Here is a 17,964-nt window from a genome sequence, read left to right as displayed (position 1 = left end):
ACTCGACATTCTTTCACATTTAACCGACCACCATTCCCTCACTCCACCACCATTCCTCTCACTCCACCACCATTCCTCTCACTCCACCACCATTCCTCTCACTCCACCACCATTACTCTCACTCCACCACCATCATTCCTCTCACTCCACCACCATTTCTCTCACTCCACCACCAGTCCTATCACTCCACCACAATTCCTCTTGTTCCACCACCATTCCTCTCACTCCACCACCATTTCTCCCACCCCACCACAATTCCTCCCACCCCACGACCACTCCTCTTCGCCACACCTCATCCCACTCCTCTACACCTTCTTTCACACTTCTCGCTCACTTGTGTGCATGTACGAAGTTTTATCGGAAGTCTAAAAGAAAGATATCGAGAGACCACATCGGGAAACTATCAGACCGTTCGCTGGTGTGTGTCTCCGTTCACAATTACCGTTTAACATTAACACCTTTATGCGATGTTAGAGTCGCTTGAGATCGAACAGATAATACGTTTTGTTTATATTTTTAATGTAACTGTGGTTCCTTATTCCTGATCATACAATAGAGCTAGCTTTTGAGTATAGCCTATATTTAATGGTATGATTGAAATGTGTATAAGGTTCAGTGTTAAGGAAAGAGAATTTGAACATTCACCGACAACGAAGCTGAAACTTGTTCTTGAAGTCATAAAGTTACCACGTTTTTCTTAGCTTCGTTTCGTGTCTGTCTGTCATCAAAAATTCAAGCCTTAATTTAGAGCACTTATGAAGATCCTAGAAACTTGAAATTTGGTATGCATGCTTATGCTGCCTAACAATTCAAGATTTGATCATCAGAAATAATAATTATAAAAAATAGAAAAAATATGTTAAGAAAAACCCAAAAATTCAAGGTTGGGAATCGAGTTTTTTTTTGTCAAACATCCAGACTTGCCAACCTTGAAAAATGATTTGAATTGCTAAAATTGCTAAACTAAAAAGTAGAAAATAAATAAATATAAAACCATTTTTAAAAACCACGTTTTTCTGGTGGTTACAAAACTAAAAACATTGAAATAAAAAAAACTAAAAAACACGTTTTCTCAACGGACAAAAAAGAAAAACATTAACTCTTACATAACATTACATAACATTCTACATAACTTTAATGTTATGTAAGAGTTAATGTTTTTCTTTTTTGTCCGTTAAGAAAACGCGTTTTTTTTAATTTTTTTATTAGTTTTTATTTTAAAGTTTCCTAAGCTGTACTTCCTTGCGTCCTGCGTCGTGAGATGCGCTCTGTCGCAGCTGGTAAAGTCGTGGCCATGACTTGCCTCTAAAGGTCATGTCAACCCTTTGTCTATCATGAGCTTTAATTAACACTATTAGCTACATAGTCTTTGTCTATCATGAGCTTTAATTAACACTATTAGCTACATAGTCTTTGTCTATCATGAGCTTTAATTAACACTATTAGCTACATAGTCTTTGTCTATCATGAGCTTTAATTAACACTATTAGCTACATAGTCTTTGTCTATCATGAGCTTTAATTAACACTATTAGCTACATAGTCTTTGTTATCACTTACGGGTTTGTAAAGTTCTAGTCCTGTAATTACGTTAGATCCAATTTGCGTCTCTTTAATAACTTTTCGATTAAATGCAAGAAAAAAGGAGAGTTTTATATTGGCAAAGAGGCTTAACAAAGCCACAAAATAAATTGGATTAATTTTGTAATATTTTACTAAAACTTGAAAGTTATTATATTACTAGTAACTCAATTTTGAGTAAAATTAAGTAAAAATTTAAAATTGTAAAATTTATGTGTAGTTGAATCTTTATATACGGAAAATTAAGTGAAAAAAGATAGTATGGGATTTTCATGAAGCCATGAAATATACATATTTTGGCTTTTGCTGGACTTGGGTGTTAATGCCTGTTAGATATTCATCAAGGTTCCATCAAAGCAACGCGTATAGACGAAGAGTGCTATCAGTGTTTCTAAACTAATGCATTCATAGATCAGAACCCCTCCAAAATGTTCAGAAAATCACACCCTTGTCTTGTTGGCTTATTTCGGCTAGGAGTTGTATAGCCGTTTCGAACACGAGAATATCAGTTAATGTTGTGGAAACTTCGATCATGGTATCGATTTAAATGAAATGAACCTACTAGCTAGGGAAATTTCCCACGGCTAGACCATCTCGTATGCCTCTAGAGTTGTATCTATTTGTGGCACCGAAATTTCTACTTGTTTCCTCAAGGAATGATATTTTATGCGGTTCTACTACTTATGTCTAGATTGATTTGAAAGTGATATTCATGCCTGTCAATATTAGAGATTATATTGTTACAATCAGAATTTCGGATTAAATTTCGCGCCGAAGAGTTTTTGTCTTGAATTTTCACAAATAAATACAGTACCTATTCGTGTACACACACTTGCGAGTTCTTTGTATGAGGTAACAAAAGAGCGGTAACACCTTCTTCTACTGTGGCCATATTATTATATGTAGCAGCATTAAGGGTCGAAGCGCTTAGAGAGCACCACGCCCCCACGCCAACATATGACGCTCCACTCTCCCGGCCTTGTGTATGATAATTGTATCTCACTTGCTCCACCCCGCATACCAAGATAATCTCGTTACCGTCGTACTGTTTAGAGTGTTCGCTTTGCATGCGAAAAGCCCCGGGTTCGATTCCCGGCACCTCCAGTTCCGGACTGCGTAATTATCGTCCAATAATGCAAATTATATTTTTGTTATTTGTACTTTAGATTTGAGTAATTATTCAGGACATGCTCGGTTTCCTCATTGCCGTTTGTTTCGTTTCTCAATAAAGTTGATTTGCTTTTGACAGCTTTTAAGTAAACGAGTAACCTTCTTTATGGTTATAATGATAAGTTCTTGGCGGTAGCTTGCTGATGGAGATGATGGGAATCCGCAGACTATGAATTGCTTTTCGTGTGCATGAACGTATTCACGTGCAGAGAGTTGAAATTATTATTATTAAAGATGGCAGCGGGAATCAACTTTTGAATTGCATCTCTAAAATCGATCATAAATGCTCGATAATTTTCAGGTCTGGTGATTGTGGTGGCCAAATGAGATGTTCAACTTCATTGAAATTTTCCTCGTGCCAGTTTTAACAATTCCAGCTGTATGGATTGGGGCATTATCATCTTGAACGATGGCGTTCCCCTCCGGAAACAGTGCTTGAACCATTGGATGAACTTGGTCCTCTAAAATTCCTAAATAGTCGCGGCTGTTAATACTTCCTTAAAGAAAAATTATTGGTCCGCCTCATTTTCGAGAAATAGCACCCCAGATCATCACAGATCTCCCGCCATGTTTTACGGTTTGGAGGAGGCAGTCGGGATTAAATGATTATTTTAGCTGTCTCCTAACGTAAACTCGGCCAGAGGTTGGAAATAAGGTAAACGATGATTCGTCAAAGAAAATCACATTTTTAACTGCTCGAAGGACCAATTCTGGAGGTTTTTATACCACTCTAATAGCTTTGAAGCTTTTGTATTTGAAGCAAGAGGTTTTCTAATTGCAGCTCTTCCATGGTTTTCTAATTGCAGCTCTTCGGCGGCAATCTTTATGGAAACTTGGTTCTGTAGGTGTTCATTGTGGTCTGCTATTTTTAACAGCCGTATAGTCTTTCTATTGTCCCTCAGCCTTCGATTTAGGTACCGACGGTCTCTCTTGGATAACTTCTACTTTCGGCTAAATCTGTGCTTTGCTAAGACGTTTTTCCTTCTCTTTCAAAAGCAGTCATTACTTTTCAGACAGTACTTCTAAAAACGTCAAGCATTCGGTGAGTTTCTGTCACGCTTGCACCTACCTTACGCTTACGGGCACCAACAATTTGGCCTTTTTGAATGTCAGAGAATGTTTGCCTTATATGTCAGAGAGGTTTGCTATAGGTTAGGTTGTAGACACAATAATTTACTAATATATGTCTAAATTTACTAATATAGGTATGTGCAAGGATGGAATATCAATTAGCAGCAACAATAAACAATAAAACAGAGAAATATGAAACGTTTTCATCGTTTATACTTTATAGCATGTTATAAAATTACGATACCAAAATGTCGGCTGTTTCCTTTATTTTGTCCAACGCCTGTAGATTGGTTGTTGCATATTTTCTTAAAATATATTTTTAAAAAAGATCTTAAGGGAATTTTTTGTAAAATCGGTAATCTCCGATTGCCAATTGTTTTTCAAGAAGCTTTGAATATTTTGGTTTAAATTACGAAACTTTTCTAGCGCAATATAAACGAGAATTTGGGCATTAAAGTTGTAAAATGAAGGAAATGAATGTTCGCACGTGTATTCATTGCCGTCATTACTTAGTACTTTAGCTAAGAATATAAATGTATTTTTCCTGCTTCGTTCTCAATTTCTGGTTGCCTCCTCTGAAGGTTACAAACATCGGCGTAGGCTTCAGAGTTTTTTGAAGGCTTTCCTTTTGAGTATTTCTATTGCTGACCTTCGATTGCCACAGTTTGTTTTTGCGCACATGAACTTTGATTGGACATTAACGGAGGTAATATTATTCTGTATACAACTCCGTCTTTCGACGACTATTGAAGAAACTTGAGGACTGAAAATGGTCTTCTTTTACCGTTTCTTTAAATCTTAACTACTTCTTTGTGTTCTCTGATTATTGACGTTGTTCATGCCGCCATAAGAGCCAAAGTAGAATTTTATTATCGCTTTTCCTAATTTGGTCGAGATGAATACATGCTAAGTTTCCTATTTGATCAAGCTGTCTCATGGAATTCCCGTTTCGCCATTAGTCATCAATGATATTAGCTGATAAGTGTACATTTGATACGAACAAACTCGAATTGTGCGAATGTCCAGTTGCTTCTCCAAATTGTTATTTTTATTGTTCGAATTTTGCATGATATTAAGTACGGAGTTTACATGGCTGATACAAATAGTGCATTGTTTTAGGGAGAGTAAAGTAAGCTCGTTATCAACTCGGAACTGCGGTGAAGCGCTGTAGCTTTCATGCTTCGTTTGGCGTTTCGAGACGCTAGTGCTCATGGCTTTTTTATTATGATCATTTCAACGCCAAAATTGGTCGGTCGTCCGACTTGGGTCTCCAATTTCAGACCGGATGTGACACTTGTAGCTCGCACTGATGTAAAGCTACGGCTGCTATGATGCAGTTTTCTTTCATAGATTTCAGATTTTATGTTAATATGAGTTCTTCTGAGATAACCTCACGTGTAGAAGTTTTCATTGGGATTTGTTACCGAACTTGTGGCCGTTATTCGTCGCTTATTATTTCTAACGATACAACATTATTCAAATTAGGCGGCGGCTACCAGGGCCTAACTAGTCATCTTCTTTTACTGTTTCAATCATTATAATTAATTGGGATTTATTATGCTGAGTATGTAGAAAGGTTCAGGAAGCCTTTCATCTGGAATAATATTATGGATTTTTTGTATTTATCTTAATTTTCTGGGCGACATATGATGACATTTATGCCTTTTCAGTCATAAATCTGAAGCTTCGAAGCCTCCGTGATCTCTTGAGGTTCCCAGAATATTTGGCGATTCGGTTTTGAAATGAAATACAAGTCCTTCGCGTGCAAATATTAAGATTTGATATTTCGGTGGCGTTGTTTTTTTAGATGTTGCTCTTCTGGTCTTGTTCTAGTCGTTAATCTTATTTCATATTCCGAAATGTTACATTATAGAAGGTTTTTATTCTACTAAATTTTGCAGTAAATCTTCCATTTTCGAAAAAAGGTATTCCGTGCCTTTATCGGAATATTTTCATTTCGAGGTTCAACAAACTCGATGATTGCCACGTCTTTTATATTCTTTAAATTTAATTTATTTTACCTTCTCTCCCGATTTTAAATACTTGGTAAAACAAAGCCTTCGAAATCTTTTGCTTTCCTGTGTCCCCTCTCATCCAGGCTCGCATCGAGGGTGCAAATGGACACATTGCCTTCTAGCTAAATGTTAGCAAGCATATCGCCGGCCTCTTAACGGCCGCCGTTCTGCTGACGATGAATCTTTTGTTATTTCGTGCCAAGTTTGTCCGTGCAGTCGGAAAATGTTTTTGACAGACGGTTTTCGTACGTCGTTGCCACTAAATTTTTAGAATATTTCCGCGGGAACGGACCGTCCTCGGTCGTAAATGCAGAGTCCGGGCTTCGTTGCATTGCACCATTGAATGAAATTTTAAAACTGAATTGCTCTCGCTCAACTTGTCCGAATGACGCGCTCCTTCACTCAAAGTGTGTTTGCATTAAAAAAGGTATATTTTATATTTGAAATATTGACCGTGTTTACCTGTTCAAAATATATCATTGATGATGTGAATAATATTTTTATATCGGCCTTAAATATGCGAGGATTTTATTGCTGTTTACTCAATTTCGACTTATTTTTCCAGGTTTCAGCCAAGGTGTCATTGAGAGACCAATGATAAGAACACCTACGGGATGGTGAATGCAACGAGGAAAATTATTGGTGGTGGTTGTCCAGTTTTGAAAGTGTATTAATTAAAAAATGCCTCCAATGATCAAAAATTAATTGAATCGTCGATCCTCCATTTCGTGTCGCATTTTCTCACGTATAAAAATAACAACTATTTAATTAAGAATGGTTGGTTGAGGTATACATTATTGTATCATCGTTTTTTTTTTCATATCCAATTAACTGATTTGTGCCACAAGGAAATCACTTGATTGACTGGCGCTGATTTTCATACGTGTTGGTCAGTCCGAATTGACTAAGCATTTTGAGTTTAAAACCTGAGGATAAAAAAAATCTCACGATATCGAGTTCATGTCGTCGGCTAAATATTTCCACAGTCTATTTTTCACTTATACATTGACTTGAAAATCAACTTTATATATGTAGGGGCTTGCGTCCTCCCATTACTTTAACACACTTTGTCTTTCATTCCGACATTCCCGATGCTAAAAGTTCAATGCTAGGCCGGGTGCTAAAATCAGATCACGTTCTCCCACACTCAAAAGGTTGTACGTACAGGATGAACCTATCTATCCAACAAGCTCTGAATCTTGTTACGTGTATCTAATCTTCCGCCATAGATTACTGAATTACTTCTTATTTATGTTATACTGCTCTTTGACAGAGCGCCATCATACCGTACTCGCCCTTGCGCAACTGTCCCCTCTGGCTGATTAATTCTGTCGCCGTAAGACAGAATGGAGTATAGAAGATCATTTCTTTTGGCTGCGTTTGTCATCCGACGTGAGAGACTTTTGTCGTTCAAGTGATATTTGTCAACGTATGTCTTCCCGTGGTCGTGTCAAAGAGGACCGGAACCAGCCCTAGGTAAATTGCCAATAATGTAATAATATTAATTGACTACGTGGAACCCAGGTGTATGGCAGAGGACCGCGCTATCGAAAGGGAGGACCGCGCCATTGAAAGAGAATGTCTTGCAATCGTTTTTAGAGTCAGCAAAGTCAAATTTTATCTTATTGATAAAGAATTCATCCTCGAAGTTCACCACCGTCCACTGTCTACTTCAATAAATTCAATGGCGACTATAGCCGCCTTTTGCGGTGGGCCCTGAGTCTCTACCCTACAAGTTCAGAACGGTTTACATCGCTGGAGAAAAACATTGGTGGCGATCTATATACTCGGCCGTTTGGTCGAATAGCAGCTGTCTCTAGCATAGCGCTGAGGATCAGCCTTGTCACGCGTTATCTTAACGCGTCTGTCACGCCTTGTCGTTATCTTAACCTTAACCTTCTTATATTCGTTTCAAGTTTGAAGTATCATATCAATACAGTAGTTAGATATGTTGTAAGGTCATATTACTTGTTAAGATATTCTTTTTAGTTTGGTCTCTGAAGCCGTCGCTGGCAATCCTGAGCCCCTGTACCCTCTAATGTAAGATAAAATCTTCTTGTATATAAGATTTTCTAGCGATATATTTTCCTTCTAATCTGATGAAATAACGCAAACATATTTACCATCCGACGTTCCTATCGTTTCCCACACCTCGACTGACCCTATTTGTGTGGGTGATGCATGCGCTCGCCCCCACTCTACGACCACACCGCTGCTTCCATGTCGTAGTTAAGTTGCTCGATTTGTGTTGTAAATGCGAGTTTGTCTGTTGAGCCTGCATCGTCTAATGAGGCGTTCGTGAGCCACAAATGCTGACGGGCGGAGCAATTGCGCGTGATTCATAATTGCTTTATTTCATTATCTCTGCGGGGGCGTGACTTGCTTCTGTACCGCTGCGCTGTATTGAACGGCATCGCGGTGCTGTATTACTGTTGCTGTTTATCGAGCAGCTGTTGTTCCTGTTTGTTGCTTCGCTGTCCTCATTAACAGATGAGTTGATTTCTATTTGATACCAAGTATGAAGCTACTGCTAATTTTCAGTTTTAGTTACTGGAACTGAATCAAGAGTTTATGGCTTCTGTTCCTGGACAAGATTCATCGTAGCAGTTTTCAGAATTGGTGCATGCAAACTCGCTGCACAATGTACACTGAGAGCATCTGCACTCCTTTGTCACTCAGATCCCACCTCTACCGAGCAGCATTTTTTGCTCCTTGCTGGAGATGAGCAGCAGTTTTGCTCATTGCTGGAGCCTGCAGATGTACTAGTTTGTTACTAGTACGACGCATCTGTAGTGTATACCTACTCTACTCCCAGTCAGCAGATGTAGTTTGCTGGTACGACTGTAGAGCAGTCGTACCAGCCAGCAAGTGCAGTCGACAAGCACACATCAGCTGGAGGCTTGACACGCAAGCACAACACGCTTGCCCACTCGGGAAATTCCGCGCCCGCTGCGCACGAACGTCTCGTGCACATCGACTCGCCTGTCTCGCCTGCCGTGCACTTGCCTCGCCTGCTGTACAATTGCCTTGCTTGCCATACACTTGCCTCGCCTGCTGTACAATTGCCTCGCCTGCCATACACTTGCCTCGCCTGCCATACACTTGCCTCGCCTGCCATACACTTGCCTCGCCTGCCGTACACTTACCTCGCCTGCCATACACTTGCCTCGCCTGCCGTACACTTGCCTCGCCTGCCATACACTTGCCTCGCCAGCCATACACTTGCCTCGCCTGCCATACACTTGCCTTGCCTGCCATACACTTGCCTGTAATACCAGGTCCCGACACTGATAGAATTACGATTTACTAAATTCACCATCTAAAGTTTCGTCTTTCTTTGCTGAACCCGAGGGCGAAACCTTAGTTTTGAGTATTTTTGAATTGGGAATTCTACGAGCGCAGCTTCTGAATAATTTTTCTGTATCCAGCATCTTGACCAGCTCTATTTTTGTTCAGTTTTATTTTACGGATAAAGTTGGAACTTCGATTTTTGGAAGAGCCACAATCTGTGAGCGAAGGAAACGATCAAATTAGATATATATAAGCCTCTTGATATTGAAAATCTGTAGTAACTGTTCTGATGGAGTTTAGTATCCCTATTGGAGATGCTTGGCTCGGTGTGGATGAGCATCGGCCACTCACTGGGCTTGGCTAATTCAGTTCTGATTTGATTTCCTTTGCTTAGTATTGAATTACTCATAAGTGAGTGCGCGGTAGAGTTGTAGAGTTGTGCGTTCTGGTTAGGACCAAGTCAATATCATGTGTAGGTATATATCCATTAAACTTTTGAGAATCATGTTGAAAATTTTGCTCTTCAAGCCTGAATTATCAGGTGTTGCATTCTAATGTCTTCTGTGTTTGGAGAATTGGTTTTTCATCATCTACACTAAAAAAAAATTTTTGAGATTGAGTGAGATTTTGACCGGATAACGATACACTTTTTGTCCTCGTATGGGTAATTTTGACTCAGTTTGGCCTTACGAACTTGCGTATTAGAGTTACGACGAGTAAATGCGCCGATATTTGTACAATAAGACCAATTATTGTGTATATTGTTGGAGAGACTGTAGGGCTCATTGGAAGTGAATACAATCTTATTTTCTTGCACAATCCTCCGTTCTTGTGAACAATATTTATTTATTCAACCCAACCCATCCAGAGTTGAAATTTAATGCCATGCGTAATTTTATCTAACTTTTTGCTTGTCAATATTTTCTTTGCTCGCGTCATCGTAACCTGTAGGCCGAGATAATCTCCGCGAGGTATGAATAGCAATAATAATGATTATTATTATTATTCCCTGCCATTAGGGAATAATTTTGTATACTCCAGCTATCCATCTCACAACTACCGGATTTTCTGAGCTTTGACATGCATGGTTTCGGATTTATTTTCACGGCTCCAAATTTTCGTGTTGTATCATGTACGTGTATCGTGTACTTATTTCCACCAAAATATCTGTATTCAATGATTCCTATAACTTGAAAATAAATGATGTCGCTTTCAAAATATCGGTAATAATATTACTTGCTTGAACCTGCATTTCAATCAACCAACGTGTTCTGGAGAATATTGTTTGATCCTGAAAATTTAAATAAATGATTTCTCTGGTCATTAACCACCAGTGTTTGTATTATTGTTGAATAATATTAATTATTATCCCTGTCATTAGGGTTATATCATGCGACCACAGTGCTGACAGCTGAGGTGTGTCGCTCGCCTCGGCATCGTGTAGGCGTGCCCGTGTTGGTATAGCGGGCTGGCTGCCCCCAGACTTGCTGCTCGCTAGGCTAGCGGCCGGCCTCTTCACTTTATGTAGAATATTTTGATATCTTCATCCGTTAGATACTCGTGTCTTCTAGTGTTGCTGGGGCACTACTTCTTTATCATTGTATCTCTAACGGCCATGGATAGGGTTCGATTATGATAGAGCAACGAGCATTCACACTGTATTAAGTAAAAATAAATCTGTACATTTGCGTTGTGCACTTGTAGTCCTTCCCAGCTAATCAGCTACACCGTGAATGAATAAAATCATGAAAGTATAGAAAACCTAAATTGCGTAATCGTAGTCTAAATGAAAATGGAAAAATTGTTACTATAAAACATGAATACATTTATACTATTCCCTAACTGTGTGAAAACTTTTAGGTCGAATGAAACACCTGATCAAAAGAAAGATTTGTTTAGATAATTGTTAGATTTTAAGATGAGTCTACATTATTTCGAACTAAAATATGGTTATGCTTAAATAACGCTATAGTCAAATCTTTGTTGGATGAACGAAGTGTGTTGAGCAGAAATGGTGAATATTCATGAAAGACTTGATACATTGTCAGAAGTAATAAATTTTATAAATGTAAAATTAATGTTTAAATAAAATTTATTTGGAAAATGTATCAAGGATTACATAGGACCCTAATTAAGTGCAACAATTATTTTGTGTAGGATTCTTTACTGGTTATTCGCTGAAATTCGGTGGCTCTATGATCCGAATTTAGTAGATAACAAATGGAACTTCATACTAAGTGGAACATACAGTGGGGGGAAATAAATATTCGTACACTTGAAAAATCGTATTTTAATGTATGTAAGTACACAAACTTACCAGGAAAAGTGATTTAAATTATGTATAGAGACGCATAGTATTCAAAAATACCATCAAAAGAAATTAAATCTCAATGCAACAAAAAACAATGCAACTGATTTTTCAAGTGTACGAATATTTATTTCCCCCCACTGTATATCTGGAATTGGTCCAATCATCTATTATTTACCTGTCAACTCATCATGGTCATTTAACAGCACATCACTGCCATCAAAGATTTATTGAGTGTAAATTCAGTAAAAACCATTCTCTGATAAGGAATTTGTTTGCAGGATCTGGAGGACATCGAGCGCGACATGCGCGAGGAGAAGCAAGAGCTCAGCGCCAAAGTGTCGCAGCTTCTCGACGAGAACAGGAAGCTCTCGACGAGCCTGGCGCGCTCGACCGACACCACACCGTGCATCACGGATGACGAGAGTGAGTCGCGTCTTGAGTTTTATACGTGTGCATTGAACCGGGCCTCACTATCAAAAATATTTACGAGTTTGTAACTCTGTTAGCCTCTTTCGTCTGCAATCTCCGAGGTTAGCTTATCGCTGTCGGGTTCTGAAAGCTAAACCTACTAGTTACAGACAAAAAATTGGTCTCTATATACGCGTACATTAGCGAGTTTTCAAAGTACGGTCCTCAATGTTTGCTGTCAAGTACCTATCGCTATCGGTTTCTGTAAGATATCCCTACTAATTACAGAAAAAAAGGTCTCTTCGCGTACTTAGCGAGTTTTCAAAGTACGGTCCTCAATGTTTGTTGTTAGGTACTCATTGTCTTGACATCTAGCGGTGATACGACTATCAATATATCCTATATTTTAGTTTTGTGTTGACATTTTATTACCTATAGTCCATCAGCGAGTTAGTGGGATATGACATATGACTCCGCCTGAAATAGGGGACGTCTGTCCTGTGATTAGCTAGACAAAAGTCGTACTGAATTTTGGGTTAGAAGGAAGGTTTTTCCTGATCGGCTCAATACTTCGAAGCTCGTAGTGTCAACCTGTGGGTCTCAGTTGTGGGGTTAAGTTTTGGATAGACAGGATTGCTTGCAGCCCTTCTCTCTCTTTTCGGCTTGCGACATGGGAAAACTCTTGGTACGAAACTCTTCGTTTCTGTTTCTATTCACCTGTCGCGTCTCCTCTGATCCTAGTTTCTGTGAGATTCAAACGTTGCTTGTGTCTCGTCATTTCCATGGTACTTACCATTTATTATTTTCGACCGCATGTTCATGAGTGCCTTCTGTCAAGTTAAAATTCTGTGATTAAGTATATATATAATATAACTCAACAGTAGTCCGAAACGAAGTACTTGTGACTAATAATTTTTACGCTTCATAGAGCGAGAATTTTCTATCCGAAGCGCTATTTACCTTTTAAGTCTCAATACAACTAAGTTATGGGATTATTATATTATTATTACTATGCAAAGGCTCGCTGGAGCCAGAAGTGAGCCGCAACATGGTGACTCGACTGCAGGATGCCTTGGAATCTCAGCGGGATCAGCTGCACCAGCTTCAGCAGCAATACCAGCTTCAGATGGCTGAGAACGATCAGGTCAGTCTAGGAGCCAACTGCTGTAGGCATGCAACAAGTAGCGTAGCTCAAGTTACAAGCCAACTGTGTGTACAGGACGAAGATCAGATCGGCAACAACACAGCTTCGGGTTACTCCATCATTGTTAATTCCTCAATCATCACTTTGTGATAGGAAACCCTATTTACATTCGTAAGCTAGTGTTGTATTTAGCATAAAATAGCGATGTCGGCGCTGAAGAGTAGGCCTGATGTTGCTTGTCGCCGATTATTTTACTTTTCGTGACTTGTTTACAGATGATTTTTACACCGTCTAATTTAAGTTAAATCGGCAACTTTAACGGCAGTATGGATTGTGGACAAAGATGACCATATCCTAGTTATATTCAATCCATGTAACTAGAAGCTTGTTGAGTTTTCGAAAGGTTTTTACTGAAAAATTTTGTTGTCGTGCAGCTGAGCGGACAAGTGGAGCGCCTGACGCAGTCTGGTAAGGACCTGCGACGACGCGCTCGCCAGAGCACACAGCAGATACGGTGCGTTATGGTGCCTGCACGCTGGTTCATAATATCATAAATACATTGATAATAAACTAAATACCGGTAATAAATACATTAACAATAATGTAAATAATAAACACATTAAGAATATAATAAGTAATAAATACATTAATAATAAAGCAAATAATAAATACATTATTAATAGACTAATAAATACAGTACGTAATAAGTGCAATAATAGTAACTAAATATCAGGTGCTAATGAAGATGGTAAATCAGGTAGAGTAGTAACAAAGTTTGAGGTGCTGCGGAAGAAATTTTTGTCAAAATTTTGTCAATTTCGTAAAGATTGACGTGGTTTATGTTATGGGAAATAACAATTGAGTTGTTGAGTGAGATTATTTACATTAAAAGATGTTTAACTATGAGGAAGTACTAGATGGGATGTTAGATGTTGGTATTAGGTTTTAAAAGTTCTAGCTAGGGTGCATTTGGTTTGATTAATTGTGACGGGGAATGTTAGAATACCTATTAATTCCGAAATTATTTGGTTAAATTTTGATTTACTTAGTTTTCCTAAACATTGGTCGGGGAAATATTGACGTTTTAGTAGTTCGCATAAACATTTGCCTGTAAAGTAAATAAATATCTTAAATTTTTTTTTTAAAACCACGCTTTTTTGGTTTTTACAAAACTAAAAATAATGAAATAAAACAAATAAAAAAAACTGTTAAAAAACACATTTTCTTAACGGACAAAAAAGAAAAACATTTACTCTTACATAACATTTAAGTTATATAAAATGTTATGTAATGCTATGTGTGAGTAAATGTTTTTCTTTTTTGGTCCGTTAAGAAAACGTGATTTTTTAACAGTTTTTTTGTTTGTTTTATGTCATTATTTTTAGTTTTGTAAAAACCAAAAAAACGTGGTTTTTAAAAAATATTTTATATATATATATTTATTTTCTACTTTTTAGTTAGCAATTTTAGCAATTGAAATCAATTTCCAGGGTTGGCAAGTGTAGATGTTCGAGAAAAAACTTAATTCCAAACCGTTAATTTTTATTTATTTATTTTTTTTTTACAGACGCGGCAGCTTCTGATTCGGATTACCAGAAGCTGGGGCGACTCTAAATTTTGTTACCCAGTGAAAATTTACAGACGCGGCAGCTTCTGATTCGTATTACCAGAAGCTGGGGCGACTCTAAATTTAGTTTGTCGTGTACAGGCAGCTGGTGGAGGAGCGCGCCGAGCTGCACGTGACGCTACAGGAGCAGCAGCGCACGCTCGACCAGCTCCAGCAGCGGCTCGGACTCGCCGCTAAAGAGAACTACGATCTCGCTACAGCCTCTGTTAGTCCAATTCTAGGGTCTCATATGTAAAGTCTAGGTAATGTCTGTTACAAACTCATATCTCTTATCATCATTAAATATCTGGCTACTTTCCTTTTGCCCACCTCCCTAGATTCTGCTGTCTTCGTGGTCACAATTGCTGATTGTAATGATTATATCACCATCGCCTAGTAGGCTAGTCTTCGTATTGAGTTCTACATCGGCGCAACTTCCCTCTGTTGTTCCGCCTTTACTTATCTAACAATTACACCCATTAATTGTAAAACTGAGTCAATATATTTAAATGTAAAAGTGAGTGAATAGAATATTCTAATTTCTTCTCTTTATTGGTCTTGATGTTTTATCCTGATTTGTATTTAAATTGCATATTAGAATTGCATACACCTGCTTGGATGTACGAGTAAAAACCGCTTCTTCTATAATAATGAAACATATACGTTTCAGATCGACACGAGCGACATGTCTGGCAAGCTCGTGTATGACCGCAATGACCCGAACAGACCTCGGTTTACACTCACTGAACTAAAGGACATCTTGTACCAGCGCAACGAACTCAAAGCTCGGCTGTCAGATCTCGAGGACGAGCTCAACATGTACCGACCATCGAACGCGTCTGCTGCTGCTACCAAGCAACAGTACGTCCATAAACTTAAACTTCATACCCCTTCACCCGTTGCCTACTCTTCTTGTTCTGCGTACCTCTGTAATTCAGCCATTGGTAGAAGCTGTGCTTGTTTTACCCGATCAACGTACCAGTACCACCAGAAAACCGCGTACCCTAGACTTCCTAGTACCCCTGCTCTCTTGGTTAGTTGTTCTGTAAACCACGCGCACAAGCCAGGTTATTGTGAACTGTTGTGTAATGCTCAACGTCGCGTTGGCTGTACGTATTCCTCTCTCAGGTCACATCACTGCCCTGCTATACTTTCTTCTTCTCATTCTGGGCATGAAGTTTGCACGGGTAAAAATATTGCACCATCGCACGCTTCCTCGTGTGCCTCCAGTAAAATGAATTCCTGTATTGTGAATCGTAATGCGAGTTTGTTTCCCTGTAATGCATGTTTGCACGATGATCATAACAATTTAAATTGCATGGATAAGAATCTGCAAGGTGGTGAGACTGTTGATATTCGACCAGAAGGCAATTGTTACGATGATACAGCGAGACGTGGCTGCGATGTAAAGTTGAGCGGCGATTCTGAATTCAAACCTCAAGATGTAATGCTTAGTAAAGACGTTGCCAGCTATCCTGGCCTCCTTGCCAAATGCTTGCCTTGTACCAAGTTTGTGATAGTCACCAGACGTGCCAAGTTGAACAAGTCAAATAAAATTTCTGGTTTTGAATCAAATTCAAATGAAATAAAGCCTCTTAACAATTCAAAAGAAAATAATAGACTTAAAGATGAGGCTCGTAAATCGGATGAAGTAACGAATATTGTTGTTGATAGCCATTTCTTTCAGGAAGCGGATTTAAAATTAGCGTCTGGAGGCCGGATCAAAAGTAGCTGTATTGGCCTTAAACTGTCCAATAGTGGGCATAAAAGTAGTTTAGTTGATGATTTACAAAACTTTAAAGGCCTTAAAACTGAAATGGTCAACAGTCAAAGGAAGAGTAACAGCTCAAATAGTTGTGTAGTTGGTAGCAATCTTGATAGTAAGGATTCAAACAATGATGCTGTGACCAGATCGAGTTTAACCACTGGTGTAGTTAGTGATGAAAAATATCGTAATATTGTTATAAACTCTGATTGTATGATTGCGAACGACGTCTCAGATGTCGTAAGGAGAAACAAAGACCCAACACAGAGCGCTGGCAGTCGTAGGTCCAGCCTAGCAAGCGAACAACCTAATGTTATCTTCGCAAGAAGCTCTTCAATTCGAGAAGTCATTAGCCGTGACTGCAAAGTTCCTTTACTAACACATCTGTCGGCCTCTGCTCCCCTTGAACGAAGTCTTGCTTCCTCAGTAGCTGATTTTGTTGAGAAAGTGCAAGAGATGGACTGTGGTGAAACTGGGAAAGTTTTTTGTGACTACAAACATAGTGGAACTCGTCTTGACCAAAATTCTGTGAATGTCGTAGGAGGTATGGCGACTAAAACAAAACATCCAACTTCTCGAACTCAAGCAAATAATAATTATTTCCCCGGTGATGTTCCTTTACTTTCTACTTCTCCATGCCTGCTGGGAGACCTCTTAACGCCCTCATGTCATGACAGTGCAGAAGGATCGCTGCCTTTGGAAGCAACCGACATTCAGCCTCACCCTACAACTCGTGCTACGAATGGACATGAATTTTCGCCCGTCTCTTCTTTGGATCCGTCTTTTATTGTCACGCCTTCCACCGTATCAAAAAGTAATTCTCTGAAAGTCAATGACTTATCAAATTTTCCCGGGTTTACAAATGTTACTGGAGACGTTACGTTGCCTGATGTTGAGACCTTGGATTCCACAATGAATATCTCCGACTCTGTTTGTTCGGTCACGACCGAGTCCACCACTACGGCATCTGCAGGCCCTGTCGTTCTAGTCTCAGTTTGCAGTTCTACGAAGAATTCTGCCTCTAGCGAGCTGCGTAGCCCAAAGTTGAAGACGAACTCGCACGTGGCATCTTCTGTAACTTCTAGGTCCTCATTGAGCCCCTGTACAGAGAAATCAAGCAGGATAAGCAGTGCCCTGCAAGTGCCAACAAAATGTCCCGAGAACTGCGAAGTATTTTACAGCCTCTCCAGAAGCAGTAGCGCCGGCAGCTGCTCGGTGTGGCAAAGGGGGAATACTCCTCCAGCGGCTGCTACACTCGGCAGGAGCTGGGAAGATTACGAATGTGAAGCTATCCCCAATGCCGGCTCTTGTGGGGCGTGTGGGGCGGGACACGAGCATCATTCTCAAGAGAACGTCAAGTTTGTCGAGAATTCCACGCCATGGTACAAGTTAAGCGCTATAGATGACGGTATCGGTACCGAGACTTGTTCGTGTTGTGTTTGCGGTCGCAGTGGCGTCGTGGTGCCAATTGAGGATGTGGACTGGAGCTTCCGAAAAAATTGTATTGACCAGAAATCGTTGAGTGTTGGTGGTAGTTACAATTCTCAGTGCAATTTTGTTAAATATGAAGATGAAAACTTACCGGACGAACCAATCATCAATC

The 17,964-nt window shown here is 39.3% G+C and overlaps 1 protein-coding gene across 2 annotated transcripts in view; it reads left to right on the top strand.

Moving 5' to 3' along the window:
• The window catches only part of LOC108670589 (RILP-like protein homolog), a 38,267-nt gene that overhangs the window by 8,486 nt on the left and 11,817 nt on the right, over nt 1–17,964 (top strand). For both annotated transcript variants that reach the window (XM_018158054.2, XM_047883075.1), the window contains exons 2-6: nt 11,717–11,861; nt 12,866–12,990; nt 13,425–13,504; nt 14,699–14,822; nt 15,267–15,457. In XM_018158054.2, the coding sequence (XP_018013543.1) occupies nt 11,717–11,861; nt 12,866–12,990; nt 13,425–13,504; nt 14,699–14,822; nt 15,267–15,457 (665 nt within the window). The remainder of the gene's footprint in view (nt 1–11,716; nt 11,862–12,865; nt 12,991–13,424; nt 13,505–14,698; nt 14,823–15,266; nt 15,458–17,964) is intronic.

This window comes from Hyalella azteca, unplaced genomic scaffold (assembly GCF_000764305.2).
Source record: "Hyalella azteca isolate HAZT.00-mixed unplaced genomic scaffold, Hazt_2.0.2 contig11947, whole genome shotgun sequence".
Classification (NCBI taxonomy): Eukaryota; Metazoa; Arthropoda; class Malacostraca; order Amphipoda; family Hyalellidae; genus Hyalella; species Hyalella azteca.
The sequence above is the reverse complement of the archived record's forward strand: the minus strand, read 5'-3'. Positions and strand labels throughout refer to the sequence as shown.